Here is a 19899-nt window from a genome sequence, read left to right as displayed (position 1 = left end):
GGGGTCGCAGCAGGGGGCGTCCGCAGCGAGGCTTGGGTGGCGGCGGTGGTGGACGTCGTTTTCATAGTCATTGGATGGTCCGATCGGACGGCCGATTTTATTTTTGGGGCGATGTGGCTGCTCTAGGGCCAGGAATGGCCCGAGCGCGGATGGCTTTCCGTTATATTTTATTCAACTATTCGAACTACGAGCTTGTATCTCCTCATCTTTTTTTTCTTTTTTTTCTATGTCCTGCATTCTTTTTCTTTCTTTTTTTTCTCTCTTTTTGCAATGAATTTTTTCCTTCACTTTTTTTTCCTTTTCTTTTTTCTCTCTCTCTCTATTTTCTTCTTTTCCCCACCTCCGGCGCCTCCGGCTCTCTCTCGATCTTTCTCGCAGCTCTCTCTCGATCTTTCTCGCAGCTCTCTCTCTCGATCTCCGTCGCCAGAGGCGAAGCTCCTCCTCCTCCTCGTCACTTGTCCCCTGGTCCCGCGCCGCACTTTTCGCTGGCTCGCCTCCCCTGCTGCCGGCGCCGGCCGCGGCTCCCCTGCTCCCGCGCCACTCGCGTCCCGTGCGTGGATCGAGAAGGCGGCAGCCAATCCCGCATAGAGCTCCTCTCGCTCTCTGCTTTGCTTGGCGTCGTGGATCCATGGGCGACTCTCTCTCTCTGCCGCGCCCGAATCAAGCAGGGGCCGTGGATCCACGGGCGGCTCTCTCGCTCTACTTCCTCAACGAGGCCGCGTGTGGGTCCCATGTGTGGCGAGCAGAGGCTGCAGTGGCGGCGGCCCGAGGCGAGCAGGCGCGAAATCTGGAGCTCGCCGTGGAATCGATCTCCAAGCACGCAGCAAGGATGAGCTCGCCGTGGAATCGAGCTCCAGGCGCGCAGCGAGGATGAGCAGGCGGCGGTGGGCCAGCTCGCCAACGGGATCGGTCTTGCTGCTCCCTCCACCTCCATCCCCTGCACGGCGGGCGGCCGGCCAGAGCGGAGCGCGCCGGGCGGAGCGGAGGCGGCAGCAGCGGCGCGCGCGGCAGGTCTCGGGCGGCGGCCCTCGGCCTCGCCGCGGCCAGCCGCGTTCCCATCTCTCTCTCCTGTTTATCTCCGGCCGGAGGCTGCACGTGGCCGCGGGCCCTTTCCCTGCGGGCGTGAGGAAGCTCAGGCCGGCGCTACGAGGAGCCGGCGGGGGTGGCCTCGGTCAGTGGCCGCTAGTAGCGAGCCGCGGGGAGGAGGGGCTCGGCCAGCCGCCAGCCGTTGGTCGCCGGATCGACGGCCATGATTTTTGTTGATGATGTGGTACGACGTGGAGCTCTTTTTGTTGCAGGAATCGTAGTTAGAGAGATTTGTTTAGCCGTGAGGAGGTCGGAGGAGGTAGACCTGGGCATGGGCTGCCCGACCCGACGAACCCGACCCAACCCGCCCGAAAATAGCCCGACCCGACCCGACCCGAAGAGTTTGATGGGCGGGCTCGGGTCAAAATTTTTGACCCGGTATGACTGACGGGCCGGGCACGGGCTAAAAATTTTGACCCGAAACCCGAAAAACCCGAAGGAACCCGACATTTTACATAGGCCCGGCCCGACCCGACCCGAACCCGACCCGACCCGACTGGCTGTCGGGTCGGGTGCGGGCTCAATTTTACGGCCCGGCCACCGGGTCGGGTCGGGCACGGGCCGCTAGAAAAAACACCGGGCTTTTTTTGGCCCGACCCGAACCCGACCCGGCCCGGAGGATGCCCAGGTCTAGGAGGAGGACCGCAGGAGGAGGGCCACAGGTGTGGGCCTGCTGGGCCCTTCTAAAGGCACGGAAAAAAAAGCCGACGGCGAAGCACGCGCTGGGAGGTCCCCCCTTCGACCCCCTCCCCGCGGGCCCGCGTTCCGTGCCGCGTAAGCCACTGTCTTGGGGGCCCCACGCCCTGTTCGAAGTTCGAACAGGCCTAGCCGTGTTTGGTTAAGAGTAGCACAAATTTTGATCGTTAATTACTAATATTAAATGAAGTTAGTTTATAAAACTAACTCTATAACTCCTACGCTACTTTGCGAGACGAATTTAATGAGGGATTTGATCGTATGATTAGAGGATAGTTACTGTAGCATTACTGTAGTCAATCATCGATTAATTACCGTTATTAGATTCGTCGCGAAAAATTACACTCATTCCTAAAAAAAAATTGCATATAAACTTTATTTAGTACTTCATGCATTGAAAATTCCCTCGTTGCCTACTTGTGCTACTCTCATCCAGTATCAGCAGTCGTCTGGAGGAGGCCCTAGCCCGTACGGATTGCAACTTGCCGCTGGTGATCTGATCCTATCCTGATCCTCCGCTGGCCGTCGTGCGTGAAGGACTGAAGGGGTGTCGTCGTCCACGGCGTACCGCATGTGCAGCTCGTCGTCGTGGTCGTCACCTCGTTTAACTACTGCCGCAAGGTGAGCCAGCCAGCTCGACGAACTGGCTGGCTGGCTGGCACGCGATCGATCTGCAAAAGGGAAATCCTACGACCACAGAGATAACATTATTTATTAGTACCAAAGCAATTGCAATCTTGCATGCATGGCCATGGGGCGGCGACTGCGAGTCGGGACTCGGGGGAGGGGTAGGAGTACGACCTCCCCTCCCCTCCCCTCATCGATGTGGTGGTCTCGGTGATCGAGTTAGGTACGAGAGTAAAAAAAGAAAAACTTTTTGCAGATGCAGGTGAACAGTAGTGTCACAGTGGGCCCGGCCTGGATTTGCCCGAAACGTGAATGATGTGCCTGCGGTTTTTAGGGGGGTGTTTAGTTGGTGAAAAAGTTTGGGTTTGACTACTGTAGCACATTTCGTTGTTATTTGATAATTAATATCTAATTATGAATTAATTAGTATCATTAGATTCATCTCGTAAGAATCCGTTAGACTATGTAATTAATTATTTTTTAAACTGTATTTAATGCTCTGTCTAAAAATTCGATGTGACGGATAGTGCGTAAATTTTTTTTAGAACTAAACGCAGCCTTAAATGAAAACCGGCAGCAGAGCTTGATAGTGTAGCTACTCCACGCGGCTAATTAAACTAGTCCGGCCTACCCATCGGATTATTAGCAGTGAAGTAATCTCCGGATAATGCTACTTACTTGCCACTCGTACTAGGCATATAGCATGCAGGTGACCGCGCACTATATATACTATCAGGAGAAATGCGCGCACTACTAGTTTATTATTATACTCGTTTAGATGGCCGTAGCATCTTCGTAACAACGACCGTGAAGTTAAAAGTCCACGCGCTCTACGCGTGTGGAACTGCAGGTGGATCGCGGCTGGTGGGGAATCTTCTGTTCAGCAGCAGCAGCCAGCAGCTTCGAGCAGCAGCCTAGCAGCGCAGCAAGCAGCACAGCAGCAGCCAGCAGCAGCCCAGATTCAACCAGCCGAACACGGTTTGATGAACTGCTTCTTAGGCCTCCTCCATCGGTGAACTCTTAGCTAGCTCATGCATTTTTTACTCGGTGAACAGTACCAAAACAGATGCGCTAGCGCGCTGACAAGCGCCCGTCGCGCACGCTGTCCAACACACCTCCCTCTCACATGCACGGTTTTCTAGTCGCTGTGTGGTACTGTGCGCGCGAGTGCTCCGGTGCCTCTCTCCTCCACCTGTGCTAGCTCCTAGCTACAGTCCTTGGAGGAGGCCTTACGTTTTTGTCAGTATTTTTTTTTCTTTGATGGGAACTGCATGCACGTAAAATGTGATCAGGTAAATTAATGCTCATGAGTCGATCATGACTGTACTCTTCCCGCTAGCTCGTTCGTTCTCTGCTTCCTTGAAACGTACGCAGTCGATCAATCGTGCGACACCATGTCGGAGTCGCCGTGCGCGTTCGCACCGTGTTTCCGCCACATTCGCCGCCGAGCCGGGTCCGGCCTCCTCCGATCCGATCGATCCGCCCTTATCGACATCGATCTCACCCTCGCCTCCGTCACCTCTGACTCCGGCGACGACCCCTGCGGTGGTTTCTTCCACCGCTCTGACCGAAGACTGTATTATTTACTGCCTCGCGCGCGCGAGAAATCAACGAACCCGGCCGCGCCGCCGTGCGCTCATGCCGGGAAACCGCCGGGCCGCCGCCGTCGCGATGCCGTGCGAGTCACGCGTGCCAGGGGGAAACGCGCCCGGCGCCAGGCAGCGAGAAGTCAGCGCGCCAGGAGTCACGAGGCGCTGGCCCTCTACTTGACGAGTCGACGCGCCCGAGTCTTCCCACGCTCGTGAAGTCGTGATCGAGAGCTCCGTCGCTCAATCGATTGTCGATCCCACGATGAGGTGTGGGACGCGGACAGGACTGCCTCGCTGTCGCGACTCGCGCGTCCTGTTGCGCGGCACGGGAGGCTGCCCGAACGGCGAACCGCAGGCTACCAAGTGTAAGTGTGTGTGCAGCAAACAACCTCGTGCAGCAGCCAGAAATCTTGTGAGTTTTTGTTGGGAGAGCACACGCATTATTGTTGTGTCCAGGTCTCACACTAGATTGTGCGGGTGATGCGAGTTGTTGTTGGCCACTTCTTTCGTGTCTTCAACTTTAAGGAGCGGGTTAAAGCGCCGCCGCCGCGTCCTTCTCCGGCTCCGGTGCCACGCCCCCCGCGACTTCCGGCTCCGGCGGCCTCGGCCGCCTCCGCCGCCGCCCACCACCGCCCGCACGCTAACCGCTCTCGTTCCTCGCTCCCGCCGCCCACCGGCTGTCTCCCACCGCCCGCTCCAGCGGCCTCTCGGCCACCTCCGCCTCCGCCCAGTGCCTGTCGCCTCCGCCCCCGACCCCTTCTAGGCCCACCGGGGATGAAGCTCCCCAGCAACCCCGGACCCTAACCCGGTGGCGGCGTCGGCGCGCGCGTCGCGGGCGGGTCGCACGACCAGTCGATGGCGTGACCGGTCGTCTAATAGAGTTTGCGCAACTTTAACCCTCTGCAAGACTGCAAAGCGAGCGAGCAAGCGACACGCGTTAAAATTTCGAGGCGCGAACCTCTTCCTTGGAAAGGATGGCACTCGCACGCCAGGTCTGGAAGCTAGTAGGCGGACTTTTCGCCGCAGCACTCCGGACCGGATGCGGAAGAAGGCCAGATGTCAACGACCACACCAGACACCAGAGGCTTCGCTGTGTGCCGAAAAGCCCTAGCGCTACACCACACTGCGTCTGCATGCACATCCTTCGTTCCCCCACCTCGCGCTCGCGGGGAAAGAAAGCAACGGCTCGACGGGCCGCGCGGCGCGTGCGCGCACCGCGCGGCGACCCGGCCCCCTCCCGGCGGCGGCGGCGCACTCGATCCGTGGCAGGATTCTTGCCTTGGACTCCATCTCGTGCTATGTCGCGCCGTGGCCAGGCAGGGGCACGCCCGTCCTGACCCAACCCACCCCCCTATCGCGGCGGCTCAGAACACAAAACATGCCCGTTCGCGGCGGCGCCTCTTTTCACCGCCGAAATGCTTGACGCCCTCTCGTCTAGCTCCCTCGATCGGGCCCCCGGCCCGCGTTCCCGTGCCGCCGGCGTGCCGTGTCGCCGACACGCGGCGCGCGCGGTGGAACTGCCGGGTGCCGGCCGGGCGTGCCGAGAAGTCAACCCCCCCCCCCCCTTGTGCCGAGCCATGTTCCACGGCGCGGCGCGACAGGACTGACGTCTGGGTCAAAGAAAAATCGGCGACTGACGTCTGGGTCAAAGAAAAATCGCCCGAGATCACTCGGGCGGATGCCGTGCTCTTTTATTAACCCACGCACTGATCTCTGATGCACTCCTGTCCGCCGGGCGCGGCGTTCGACCAGACGCAACTACTACTACCACCACCGTGTGCTATAAAACTGAAAAGAATATCGTTGCAAGCTCGTCAGAACAGCGTCGTTGGCGGTCAAACGATTGGTCGCATCCGATCCAATCCAATGCTGGGGATAAGATTATCGGGCCGGCCCGTCTCAAGTCTGAACCACAAAGACCGGGGCGATTAGCTCTCTACCTCTACCTTCTCGCTTCTGAGGATGAGGATAGCGAGCAGCTAGCAGCTGCAGCAGTTGGGCGCAGAGAGTAGTGGTGGGGTTTGCATGCGTAGCATAGCTTTTGCTTTCCGGCAGATTTCCGGCTGGGATGGGGTTTGACCTCTGGACAAGCTAGTTAAAGCCCAGGATTAAAGCGAGCTAGGGGAGACCTCTAGATCTTCTTGTCTCAAGTGGTAACAATTGCAAATCCTCGCAACGGTTCGGATCGGATCATATTGGGGACGGTACAAACTGAGAGGACCATGGCCTTGTTTGGTTTGGACTAGATTAGAAAATGTAGTAGATTTAACTGCTAATTACTGTGTCAAATAAAGTCAGTTTGCAAAACCAATTCCAGAAAACATGCGGTAGAAACCCTGAAGAATCTAACGAGGTCTTTGACCGCGTGATCAGAGAATGGTTACTGTAGCATCACTGTAACCAATCATCGATTAATTTCTGTCATTAGATTCGTCGCAAAAAAGTTACATCCATCTTTTAAAAAGTTTTGCAAATAGACTTCATTTAGTACTCTATGCATACGAGATTATCTTTTTGGGAAACGTGTGCGCTAGGATCCTAACACGATCCAAACACGGCTACTCACCATGCTAGGCAGCGGCAGTGATCTTTACCCGGCCGGGGAGGAAGCGGAGTTTGTCGGCCGGCAGTTGGGCAAGTTCCGGGCATGCATTCTGGCACCATGTTTGGGCCACGGGAAATGCCTCGCGCCGAATACGTACACCGTGTATCCCGGGGAGATCACTTTAGTTATTGGGAAAGTTGGAGACGCTCGCCCTGGGTCGCATCATCTTATCTGGTTGCCTTCACACCCTGTGCCAATCTGATGCCAGGGCTGCGTGGTGCTGTAGGATAACATATCCGCGACGCCTTGCGCCGGGGCAACGCCAGGTCTGAAAAGAACCGGCATTCGCCAGGGGAGGAGTGGCAGTCGTTGCAACGTTGTACTAGCTGCCATCATGCACATCTTGAATTCCTAATATATATATAAGGAGACTAGGTTATGGTCATGCTAAAAATTCCATTGCATCTGAATTCTGAGGCACGCGCATGCATTGTCACTGACATCGTGCACCTACACGCACGCATGGTGAATCGCTGAGGACGGCATGGCCATTTTTCAGCTGCCGGCTGCTGGGATCTCACGTGGCCACGTATACGAGCCGCAACCATGCTTGACCAACGACCTGCGTGCCTCTGATGATCGCCGTCAGTGTCTGGATTAGCCTCAACTACTCAATGCTACCCAAATCGACCAGCTGATTTAACTAAAGCCTGCTGTGGAATGATCCGGTACGCAGGACGGGGGACAAGACCCGGGGCGACGTGCGCGTTCCCGGCACGACAGGGCTACCACCACCGCCGCCCCGCGGGAATCGTGGAAAAAGGGTGGTGTTCTGCCAGTAACTTGTGCATCCACCAATCCACCATCCATGGCGACGGCGCGCCGGTGCCGCACGCAACAGCTAACCTCACATACCCCGAGCACGGGGCAGGCAGGCAGATCTATCGCGCCTGCTGCGGCTCTAGGATGAGGACCCGGAGACAGGAAGCGACAAGAGAAGATGCCGCATGCGTGCGTGACATTGCTTCGTGCCCGGAGCTCCACGCCTCCACTGTGGTCGTGGCTCGTGCACTTGTGCTACTGCGATTTCAGCGAGCATCGCAATCCGAGGTGGGAGATTCCATTATGCGGTTGGGATGGAAGAGACGTGGTGCTACTACTGAAATGGAGATAAAATGGGGGGGGGGGGGGGGGGGGGGCACGTTCCGGTTGCCCAAGTAAGCCGAACCTGTCGTGCAGCCGGGGACCGGGCGCGGGAGACGTGTCGCGGCCTCAGCGGGCGACCGTTCGCCGCCGGGTGACATGGCCATCGGAGACTTGTTTTCCCTTCCATCCATTCTCTTTCTTTTTACGCCTCTTCCACCCATTCGTTGTTCGGGATGACCGTGCAGTGCTGCCATTCGTCGGTTGACATGGGGCGCGGCAGGTCATCGTGTGCGATTGACACAAGTGGTTGGGACGATCAAACCGCCCCGACTACTGAATCGCGCTTTATGCCGCCGATGCCGTCGTCTTGCGGTATGTCGTCGTACCTGACCGAAAACGCGAGGAAAAAGCGAGCCCCATTCAGCTGGATGGATGGATAAGCACGGCAGGCGGGCAGGCAGAAGCAGAGGACCGTCCCAGCAAATGCTACGCGGCCTTTGGACACGGTCCGGCGGCCAGTCCTTTTGCCTCCTAGCCCGGGGCCCTTCCCTTGGACACAAGGCGAAGCCAGTAGCAGCCGTGTCGTGCTCGTGCCGCCGCCGGCGCGGGCAAGGGCGCCAGCAAGCGCAACCACCGCGGGATGGGGGTATGCCGGGTGCGTAGTAGACGTTAGGTGAGGGCGGGGTACCGTACGTCGCCGCGGGCAGGCAGCGAGCTGTTGCTGGGTGCCTTATCCGGATTCTAGAAGACTGGATCAGTAGTTGGGTTGTTAATTGCTGCCCATCACCTCATGATTAATCGTACTGCTGGCTAGTTGAGCACAGTGATTAGATACGACCGGAATAGTGGAGTGCCGCGCCTGTGATGATGGCATTCTGCCTTCGTCATCATGGTTCGTGCGTGCCGGTGCGGCAGCAGAATGTGTGTGAATTGTGAAGGCACTTGGCAGCTGCCGGTGTTCTACACAACCCCACGGGACATGAGCAGCGGAGACTGGCTGATGATGCTTCGTTGCGGCTGTGTCGTTTCGACATGGTGGGCCAGTGTTCTACTGCTCCTACTACTCCGAATGAGCTGGCTTATGGGTTATGGCCCATTTGAGGTCCACAAGGCACAGAAGCGAACTCAACTTATCGACAAATGGGCTTCCCAAATGTGTGATGCACACGCATGGACCGAAGAAGAGAAAAAAAAAATCTAGACTCGAGAATTATATACGGCGCTCCTAGGATGTCCGATGCATGGAACGCTCCGACGAAAAAATAAAAATTAACATAAAATATTACTACTTATATTATAAAAAAATAATTCTATCATTCGACTATAGGATAGAAAATCCTATCACAACATGAATATCATGTTTCGTGCAACATTCATTGCGAAATACGTACACAATAGTTGCAAGATTGATGCTAAGCTATTGCAGAGCATCCGTTTTTTTTAAAAAAAAATTACAGACATCCATACTGTAGCATTCCGAGTAGTTACAGACAGACTTTTATTTTGAGGAATAGTTAACGTACATTCATTCACCTGGATACATGGACTCGAGTCTGAAATCCACATTTTTATATATGCAAATCCTTTTACACATGATGCCTACCAAACAAATAGTGCAAACCACTTGACTGATCCACAACAAATGATAACAAACACAAGTTGTTACCAACTTCCTCAATGAAGCTAAATCAGCTTTGTACCAAGAAACTTTACAGCCAACCATGTAACGAAACCAACCAAACCGTGTATGAGAACGAACAAACCAACCACTAAACGAACAGGAATCTGCAACTTCCCACACTATCTTACACAAACAAAAGAAAAATCAAAACTGCCAGAGCTAGTGCCTATTTGCTATACTGAAAGAGCTGACTTTCATCGGCGTCGCAACCACTAGAGGAGCCTCGGGAGAGTCACTAGTTGCGAACTTCTCGTGCATGAAGCGGCTGTCAACAATGGATTCATCCTTGAGGACGACCTTGTAGCAGTAGCAGCTCTTAAGGCCCTGCTGACCACGGTAGCAATCATGGTTGCTGTCCTTGACTTGCTGAAAGTTCCATATGACACTAAATTTGCCAACCGTTGCAACAAGATGCTTTTCCTGCTTACCGTTGTCTGTTACCTGAGGAAATCAATGAGATACAGAGGAACAGACATCAGATGAATGCCAAAGAGATTGCAGAATACAAAACTTATGATTTCAAACAAGCCAATTTACAAACAAATGATCACTGTAAGGAAATAGCAACTGCTAGTAGATGAGCACTTGATTGTGGTGTTGTAACTGACCGTTGACTCATAATATTGCCAGTATAACCCCCCTATTATTATGCAATAAATTTGAACAGCAAATTACCATTATAGGCAATGAGAAATACCAAAGGTGGGATACATTTGAAGGTGGTCTTTAAGCAAGCTTATTTTTTGCCATCCCAATCGTTGAAGGATGTACTCAAGGTTACATAAACAACTATATTATGACTGCAAAATGGTAGATAAGGAATACATCTATATGACCACTACCTCAAACTGATACTTCTTACAATGTGATGTAGTACTAGAAGCATGCAGTCTAAATTGACTTGGATTCAGATCATACCAGTTTTTACCACTTCGAAATTAAACATGAAGAGGAGGTAAAATGCATAGAACACTTAACACTGGCAACAAGTTCTTTCCCTCGTAAACTGGTGTTTAATTGGTACAGAGTTGCATCTTGTGACAATAATGTGGTCGGATTACACCACCGTAACAGCAAGTTTGCTAAACAACAGCCATTATGGACATAAAACAGTTGCATATATTAGTTTGTGCAATAATAGACTGTTACTGTGACCAGAGACCAGAGAAATCTAGATGATTTGCTTAACATGCACATCTGAATAAGCTTTCTATTTAATTTAACCAGGTTAGCAATAGGAACATCTATTATTATTGCTCAAAATAGGACTTACCCATGAGAACTGCCCACCATGGAATTTGTTGTCAGTCCCTGCTAAAATCGAATCTAGTGGAGTGAGCTTGAGCAACCTTGGTGCAGCAATCCTATTTCCCATCCGCCCACTAAACCCAGTCTTTTCTTTGCCATCCTTGTCCTTGAAGATGGTGCAGATCAGAATCAAGTATGTGTCTGTTGTGCCCAAAATCCACTTCCCGTCATACGTAACATCGACATGTGTAATTGGGGACCCAAGCCCTGGGAATGCCGTCTTTGCCATACGCATTGAGCTCTTAGAATAGAGTCTTATCTTGCCGTCCACTGAACCAACAACGATTGAACCATCCCCAGTACTTGCAAAGCACTGGAAGTTAGTGCCCCGCGAGAACTGATGGCCCTGTGACCAATTTAGCACTGGTGATTCTGATGAGCTACCAATAGTCTGCACTCTGCCTCTGGCATCGCGCATATCCCATCTGCACAACCGGTTGTCATCCAGCCCCAAGAATGTCGATCCGGCAGGTTCCAGCTGCGCACCCTTACTGTCATTGGCAATGTCTCGCATTGTAATGTCAGTTCCATCCTTTTCGAACTGCCATTCGGCCACGACCTTTCCAGTTTCAATATCAACATGGTGAACACCATTAGAACGCAGAGCCTCTCCAGGGCTCATCAGCAGCATGTTTGTCTCGCCGCGCATAAGGAGAGCCTTCTTCGGTGTCGAATAGGCGTTCCCACTGCCACCACGGCCACGTGAGATCCTCACCGACGCGCCCTTTCCGTGCAAGCCATGCTGGAAGTTCTTGACAACCTGTATCCCAGCGCCGCCGACCAAGAAGCTGTTGTCAAGCGCTCCAAGCGCGAGGCTCTGGATGCTGTCGCCGTCGCCGGCCTCCTCCTCGAACTGCTCAAGGAGGTCCCTCGCTGGAGCGGTGACGGGAGGGTTGAGGCTTTCCTGCGCGTCGGCCCAAACGGCGTCGTCGGCCTCGTCGGGGCGCGCCCACGCGGCGAAGTCAGCGCCGAACACCTCCTTGCGGCCCTCATCCGTGGCCTCGACCCCGTACGTATTCTCGAAAAAGCACCGCTCGTACTCCATCCCGAATCGGCGGAATTCGGCGTCGGTGGGCAGTCGCAGAGCCCATACGGAGCCGCCCGCAGCGAAGTCCGCCCGGCGCTGAGCAGGGTTCGTCTTCAGCTGGAGCGCCGAGTCCACGGGGCGGAGACCCGCGGCCCCGGGCGGACCTCCAGGAACCACCTGGGGGAGGAGGCGTCGTCGCTCGCCTTGTCGATGAAGGCGTAGGTCGCGCGGCGCTCGTCGAGCACCCAGCGCGCTGAGGGCGAGGACCCCCCGACGTGGAGGTAGAGCTTGGCGGCGGTGGGGCGCTGGTACTTGAGATCAAGCGATCTGAGCTTGGCGTCGATGGCCTCGAGCGACGCGGGGGTGGCGGTGCGGAGGAGGTCGTCGTCGCGCTGGCCCGCGCTCGCGGCGGGCTCGGAGATGGGGGATCGGGAGTCGTAGTCCTCCTCGTACTCCTCCTCGTCGGACGAGGTGAGGTCGATGTCCTCACGGCTGTGGGAGCCGCCCATGGCGGTTGCTGCGGAGGGGAATTCCGCGCGCGGGGTTTGCGAGGTGCGACGCGGGAGGCGAGAGGAGATCGCGATGGAGGCGGGGAAAGTAAGGTCGGAGCGGCGGGGAGGGTGTATATACGCGGCGGGGAGCGCGGGGAGGACAGGGGATGGTCGGTGCGTACGCCTGACGCGACGCGCCCCACGCGCCGGGGACGGCGAGGAGGTTGCTTCGCGAAGAGGATGAACGGATTTGCTTTTCTTGTTTTTTATAGGATTTTTTTTTCCTTTGACGTGGAGAGGGAGGTGGGCGAAGGGAACTAGCACGGAAAAAGTTTTTTTTTGTCTTCCTCAATTTTGAGTCGAATTTGTTTTTCATCACTAGACAATAAAACCGTCCGTCCAGCCTCCTCAGACTTACAAAATCATGCAAACAACCTCTCTGAGCGGTTTGAGGGTGAGGTGGCAGCGATTTTTTTTATTTTTTTTACTTTGATTAAATCTTTGAAAAATCACAGTAAATCACAAAAAAATCTAATTTTGTTGAACTCCACGTAAGTAAATCTACACATTGAACATATTATATGATATATTTTAGCACAATTTTTTTAGTTTTAGATATATGTTTTTCTGTAATTAATTTATAATTATAGTCTCCATTATCAAATTATGATGAAAATTTTATAGTCTCCATTATCCATTATAGTTATAGTCTTTTCTCTATACCAACTATCAGCATGTGGGGTCCACAAATCAGAATTTCTTTTCTTTTTTTAACCCCCGCGGCCTACCTCTCTCTCTCCCCCTGCGCTGCCCTCTGCGCCGCGGTGCGGCGCCCTCCGGCTCCCTCCTCCCGCCCTCCTCTCTCTGCCCTTCCTGCTCCCTCCCCTCGCCGCGGATCCGCTCCGGCCACCACCGGATCGAGCAGCAGCGGCACGGCGCGCGGAGCTTGGCCGCGGGTTGCGGCGGCGCTGCCCGCGAAGCTCGGTCGCAGCCCTCGGCAAGCGGCAGCTGAGGAGGCCCACGGCAAGCGGCAGCGGAGGAGGTCCGCGCGGGTGGCGTGGCCACGGCAAGCGGCAGCGGCGGCGGCCCGACAGCGACGGCGCGGCGGTGGCCCGCGCGAGCGCTAGCACAGCGCGGCGCGAGGCGAGCGCGGCTGCGGGGGCAAACGGGCTCGAGCTCGGCGACGCAGCTACTACTCGACCGCCGCGCGCGGTGGCCCCCGACCCCGAGCCATGCCCCGTCACGGTCTCCTACCTGGTCTCCTGCGGCCTCTTCCCCGCCGCCGCCGCCACCGCTTCCGTGGCGGAGGTCACCCGCACGGTGCGCCAGGACCCGCTGCTCCTCAACTTCGATCCCGACCGCATCATCCGCCCCAAGCTCGACTTCTTCGTCTCGCTCGGATTCGAGCCCCGCTTCCTCACACCCGTGGAGACGGGCCATGCTCCCCGCGGCGACGGCGACGGGCCATGCTCCCCGCGGCGACAGGCCAAGCTCGAGAGGCGCGGCCGGATCTGGCCCCCCTTCTCCCTCCCTATCCCTCGCCGCCGCCAGGCCGCACCTCGCGCACCTCCAGGCCGTAATCTGCGACGACGCGCCGGCGAGGACGCCTAGCACCGGAGGCGAGGTGGTCGCGTGGAGCGGTTGCTTCCGTACGCGAGGTGGGGCCACCGCACGAGGTAGGGGGCGTCCGGGAATTCCGCTTCATTTGGCGCAACCGGGCGCCCATGTTGTACCCCGCTACGTTACAGGGAGCTTTTGCGGACGCCGCTGCAGCATTCCTGTCCGCTATCGGCTCCTTCAGTAACATTTACAGGTGCCCAGTGCGGGCAACCTTATGTGAATGGTTTGGTTTTGTGAGTCTGAGAAAGCTGATGGACGGATTTGTGGTTCGGAAAGAAAAAATAGATTCGGTTCAAAGTCGAGGGAGTCAAAAAAAAACTTTCCAACTAGGAAAGCAGTGGCGACAGTTGGGCCGGGCCTGGCGAAAGCTGGGTAAGGTGCAACAAGGCCCACGCGAATATAAGGCTCGCGTGAACGCCCGATATATTGCGACCCCGGTCACCCGTCCCCGTCTGGCTCTCCCTGCCGTCGCCTCCACACACAACTAGAAGCTTCGCTTCACTCTGCCCTCCGCCGCCGCGCCTGCAGCCGCCGGGGGCGAGAACTTGCCCGTTCCGATTCCACGCTCCTTCTCTCGTCTTGTCTCCGCGCAGGTGGAACCCAATCCCCTCTGATCTCGTATCACGTCTGTATCCGCATCAGTTAATTGCCTCAGATTTCGGAACCCTAGATACGTACCTGTTGTACTTGTCACCGTCTCCTGTAGATTCCTGTTACTGGGCGGGCGATTTTGCAGTTCGTCTGCTCGGCAGGTGGTTCGATTCGCTAGCGCCTTTTGTTTTGAGTGATCATACCGTGCCCATCTCGCTGTGGAGTTGTTGCTCGTTCATAGCGTATTCCCCTAACGCCTATTAGGTTTGCTGCTCAATAGTATCACTTGAATTACTTCTTTGGTTTAGGTATCTAGCTTTGCAAAAAAGCATGTGAGTTTTTTTTCCCTTGTTATTATGGTTCTCACTACAATTGTGGGAAATTTTTTACGTTTCAAATTTTTAGCTGTAGCAGCAAAGCATCAGTTGGTAGACGTGTTTGTGGAGTACAATCTTACAGATTGTTGAATTACGATTCAAGGCATTTGGTGTTGGTGTGATGTTTAGTGGGGTGGTTTTTTATTTCAGATACTTGTCCCTTGCCTTGTCCTTTAGACATACCATTTGTGAATGTGTCTTTCGGTTAATTGTTTGAGAGTCCAGATTTTAATTAGCTCAAATATTCCATACTTGACTGAATTCAGGAATCTGTTCACAATGGCCCGAGTGTATGTTGGCAACTTGGATGCCCGGGTGACTTCTGGGGAACTTGAAGACGAGTTTCGTGTGTTTGGAGTTCTGCGAAGGTAACTTTTGTTAATTTTTTTTTGCGTATAACAATGTTTATGTAGCAGTAATAGCTTTATGATGCTTCAGCGATTTGGTTCCATAAATTATTGGGGAAGGTGATAGTGCATAACCAACTTTTCACTTTCCTTGTATTGTTGGTCAAATGTTTATGTTGAGCTTGAAATAATCAAATCTCTTTCCCAGTTCATTAGTCTTGTTTCATACACTGTGATCTTTCCTTTCGAAAGGCTCCGAGCCTCCGACTGCCTGACCAAATTTATTGATTACAGTAGTGTCAAACTTCTTAGTAGGACCAAGACCGAGTACATGATGTGCGATTTCAGCGCGACTAGGCATGAGGGGGGAGACGTTAGTCTAGATGGGCAAGTGGTGGTCCAGAAGGATACGTTTCGGTATTTAGGATCGGTGCTACAAAAGGATGGCGACATTGATGAAGATGTTAGACATAGAATTTCAGCTGGCTGGTTGAAATGGCGGCAAGCTTCTGGCATCCTTTGTGACAAGAGGGTGCCACAAAAGCTAAAAGGCAAATTCTATAGGACAGCAATTCGTCCGGCGATGTTATACGGTGCTGAATGTTGGCCTACAAAAAGGCGACATGTGCAGCAACTGAGTGTAGCAGAGATGCGGATGTTGCGGTGGTTTTGCGGGCACACAAGGAGGGATAGAGTCCGGAACGAAGTTATTCGGGATAGGGTCGGGGTGGCACCAATTGAGGAGAAACTTACTCAGCATCGGCTGAGATGGTTTGGACATGTCCAACGAAGGCCTCCTGAGGCGCCGGTGCGTAATGGGGTCCTTGAGCTAGTCGATAATGTAAAGAGGGGTAGAGGTAGACCTAAACTGACGTGGGCTGAGTCGGTTAAGAGAGACCTTAAAGATTGGAACATCTCTAAAGAGATAGCTTTGGATAGGAGCGCTTGGAGACTAGCTATTAATGTGCCTGAACCTTGAACTTATTTCTTTCGGGTTTCATCTCTAGCCTACCCCAACTTGCTTGGGAAAAAAGGCTATGTTGTTGTTGTTGTTGTAGTAGTGTCAAACTTCTGAACTTGACCATCCAAATCCAACAATATCATCCACCTATAGAAGTTTTTCATATTTAGAGATAGAGAGGTGCTTTGTGATGGTTATGTTCATTGTTCAGTGTTCAGTCCCTTCCAATTTTTTTTCCTATATGGAAAGTGGGTATTCATTGATACTTATCTTTATGTCGGTTCGAGTGAGCTGATCAGTTGTACCGGTTGCATATCCTTTATGGCTTCTTGCTTTTACAATATTAAGTTTAGATTTGTTGGTTATGTTCATTGTTCAATGTTCAGTCCCTTCCAAGTTTTTTTTTTCTTATATGAAAAGTGTTTCTGATCTTAAGGGTATTCATTGATACTCATCTTCATGTCGGTTCTAGTGAGCTGCCAGTTGCATATCCTTTATGCCTTCTTGCTTTTACAATATTAAGTTTAGATTTGTTTCTTCTGTAGCCATTTGCTAACTGCTGTTTCTAATGCAGTGTCTGGGTTGCACGTAAACCACCTGGCTTTGCATTTATCGATTTTGATGACAGGAGGGATGCGGAGGATGCAATTCGTGATATAGATGGTATGTATCTGTCCGTTTTGGTTGAACTTGCTTTGTCTGGATCTGGACATTCTTTAGTTTCATGCAAAATTTCCTGAAATTGTTTGAAAATTTATTTGATCAGCTGTAGCACTTGCTTCCAGTTTGAACCTTGTTTGTGGTGAATGATGCAAAACTTTGATCATTCTGGATTTGCATTTTGTTACTCGTTTAGTTCTTATTCATATCTGGCATTAACTATACTTCGATGCATGGTTTCTATGTAGGTAAGAATGGATGGAGAGTTGAGCTATCTCGTAATTCCAGTGGTCGTGGTGGTCGTGATCGGTATGGTGGATCTGAGTCGAAGTGCTATGAGTGTGGTGAGACTGGGCACTTTGCACGTGAATGTCGTCTGCGTATTGGATCTGGAGGTCTAGGCAGTGGAAGACGTCGCAGCAGGAGTAGGAGCCGCAGCCGCAGCCGCAGTCGCAGCCCCAGATACCGTAGGAGTCCTAGCTATAGTAGAAGGTAACCAGGTTTTTCTTCTTTTTGTTTAGCTTGTAGATTTGGATTGTGTAAATTGACTCTTGACTATTGTTCAGCCTTTGTTGGTTATTTCTTTCTTTAAAACTGATATGATTTTGCTTTAATGCTCTCCTATTGTCGATTCTTCATGGGCTTGGCTAGCCTGCCTTTTTACTTCTACTTTGCCAAACTGATTTTGTCATTTACCAGGCTTCTCTATTTTTTTTTTGAAATTACATAGTACATAGCTCTAACTAAGTTAACTACTCTGATTGCAGAAGCTACAGCCCTCGTTACCGCTCTCCGAGGCGTCGTAGTCCTTCTCCAGCTCGTGGACGCAGCTACAGCAGGTCGCCGTAATACAACAGCGACCAATATAGGCTATAATGGGTAATTCAAATTAGTGAAATCCTCAATTCTAAGTCGCTAGATGGATTTATAGAGCTTGCTTACCTTGTTACATGCTGTTTTGCAGAGATAATGATGCCTGTACTGGTGACCTGAAGTCTGCCTGATTCTTGTTCTGTGTGAGAACTTGCTCCTTGGTTTGGCTGCTAAGAACAAATTCAGAACTGTCGTCAGCTGCATGACTTCAGTTCAGGTTTAATACTTTATCTAGCATATTGTGATTGTCTTGATTATGCTGTTAAAAGATATTAAGATCTGGATGTATTATGCAACTAAGACATTACCTTCTGTGTGTTAAAAAGGCGTGTTCTGCTTAAACGACTCGGCCATCTACGACTCTCAGTTGTAGTCTGCATGGTTTTGTTCGTCCTTCATTCTTCGCACGCCCTTGCCTGCAAATGAATGCCAACCATCTATTACTCCCTGCCTTCGATGTCTCATCAAGTCGTCATGACTGAAATTCTTCACCGAAGATGCTACTTCGTCACAGATTATAGTAACATTCTTTTCCTCTAAATAGTTAGTAAGGTTTGAGTTACAGGGAACTAACAAATGCAGCTCGTGAAAGTAATAGGGCGATTGATTTTCTTCATAGAACAAGAACACAGCATGTTGCTAACGCTGCTGTGTGAAAATAAATCTGCAATTGCGCATGCTGGGGATTGGGGTGAGCCAAGTGTGGGCCTTCAGCTGCACCTAGTTGGGTATCCAAGGAACTTTTGATCAGGCTGACATCAGCAAGAGGCGCAGCCTTCGACTGACTTGTTGGTTTTATTCATTGTTTGGTTCTGCACTCCATGGCCCCTGTGTTCTGCCTTCACTGCAAAACCACGAGTGGTCGCTTATTTTATTTGTGCCTTTGTGGTAAGTTATTCTTCGTAACTTGGATAATGCTTATGTTGTGCCTTTGTGGTAAGTTATTCTTCGTAACTTGGATAATGCTTATTGTTGTGCATTTGTGGTAAGTTATTCATAACTTAAGCTGTTTTCTTTTCTCATCAGTGTTGTCGGACCTGTTCAGTCGTATAAATATTTTTCTCTCTCTAGAATATAATTGTAATTGTATGCAAGTATGTTCACAAAATAATGTATAGATTTGAGGTATAATCTTGAGTGAGCGAGGACCTTTGCAATGTGCCCTATAATGATGAACTTCTCTTCACAGTGCTCTGCTTACCCATCTCTGCAATGTGCTCCTGCCCTTTTCATACTGCTTGGTCTTCTCAGTTGTTATATACCATTTGTACCTTTGTGCACTCGTGCCCAAAACCCACTTTTGCGTATGCACTATAATTTGTAGATCTTTCCATTGCTTTGCTTGGCATAGCCAGAGAGGAAATCGTGCATCAATTCCAGAGAGGATATCGTGCATTTAACTCTTAGCCTAACCTGTATGCCTGGCGTGTTTCTGGTCGTTGAACTTTTGCTAAGTCCGCGTTATGCGTTGCTTTGGTATTTTATAGGCAGTCGTGTTTTATCGTTAGCTCGGCCTTTGGATCAGATGTGATAGCCTGCTCAGTGTCGAGCTTGTTTTTCCGTCGTCATTTACACGGTACGCTTTGTGCACATGTGTGTTTGCCTGTTTGGCTACTAGCTCAGTCCGGATGTCTTCAGGTACTGTTTGTCGAGGCTTGCAGCGCCACTCGCATAGTTGTCGGTATTAGTATTACTTAGCTAACGAAGCGCATTATATTATACCTATGCTATTTTTCTGGCTGTGTTTGGTTAGGAGGTGAAAAAAATTCCATGAAAATTTTACCCCATGTTTGGTCAAAGCAATGTAAACTTTTTCTTATGTTTGATAAAAACAATTGTGCGGCGCTGGGAGATGCGCACGGTTAGTGGGCTGTGGGTCCCGCCAGAGGGCCCATCCCATCAGGCCAGCCACAACCAAACATATGCAATCTATTTCATCAATTTTTTCCCCTCCACTAAAGAGTTGAGCAATATATTTTTAGGCCGTAATTTGTCTCTTTTTTTCGTTGGTTGGAGCTAAGTGTTGGCCTAAACATGGAAACAGTAGATACGTTTGTCCTATGTATTACGCGTGATTTGAATGTAACTAAATAATAATAATAATAATAATAATAATAATAATAATAATAATAATAATAATAATAATAATAAACGCCACTACCTTGGACGTTTACAACCCTGGCGAATGAAATCAGGAGGGCGACGTCCCGAAGACAATCGGACGACTATCTACGATAACGCGCACGGGTTAGTTGGACTTTTGGTTTCTTATTA

General features: G+C 51.8%; 1 protein-coding gene and 1 pseudogene across 3 annotated transcripts; one reads left to right on the top strand and one right to left on the bottom strand.

Annotated features, from left to right (window-relative positions):
- Positions 1–9236: 9236 nt before the first annotated feature.
- Positions 9237–12370, bottom strand: LOC120657438 (annotated as a pseudogene). The gene is made up of 2 exons (XR_005668180.1): positions 10644–12370; positions 9237–9811 (listed from the first exon to the last, which is right to left on the bottom strand). The product of XR_005668180.1 is annotated as a protein CYPRO4-like (transcript).
- A 1881-nt stretch (positions 12371–14251) lies between these two features.
- LOC120657437 (serine/arginine-rich splicing factor RSZ21A-like) lies at positions 14252–18775 on the top strand. 2 transcript variants are annotated; one of them, XR_005668179.1, is made up of 7 exons: positions 14255–14409; positions 15051–15152; positions 16667–16755; positions 17001–17244; positions 17520–17631; positions 17717–17842; positions 17952–18775. XR_005668179.1 is itself a non-coding variant. In XM_039935741.1 (6 exons), the coding sequence occupies exons 2-5, from the start codon at positions 15064–15066 to the stop codon at positions 17599–17601; spliced, it is 504 nt and encodes a 167-aa protein (XP_039791675.1). In that variant the 5' UTR covers positions 14252–14409; positions 15051–15063; the 3' UTR covers positions 17602–17631; positions 17717–18756. The 2 variants fall into 2 exon arrangements, 1 of the variants encoding a protein (XP_039791675.1); XM_039935741.1 differs by having other exon boundaries at positions 14252–14409; positions 17717–18756.
- Positions 18776–19899: the final 1124 nt, after the last annotated feature.

The sequence above is a fragment of the Panicum virgatum genome, chromosome 1N (genome assembly GCF_016808335.1).
Source record: "Panicum virgatum strain AP13 chromosome 1N, P.virgatum_v5, whole genome shotgun sequence".
Taxonomy (NCBI): Eukaryota; Viridiplantae; Streptophyta; class Magnoliopsida; order Poales; family Poaceae; genus Panicum; species Panicum virgatum.
Note: the sequence above shows the minus strand (reverse complement) of the source record. Positions and strands in the feature narration are given on the sequence as shown.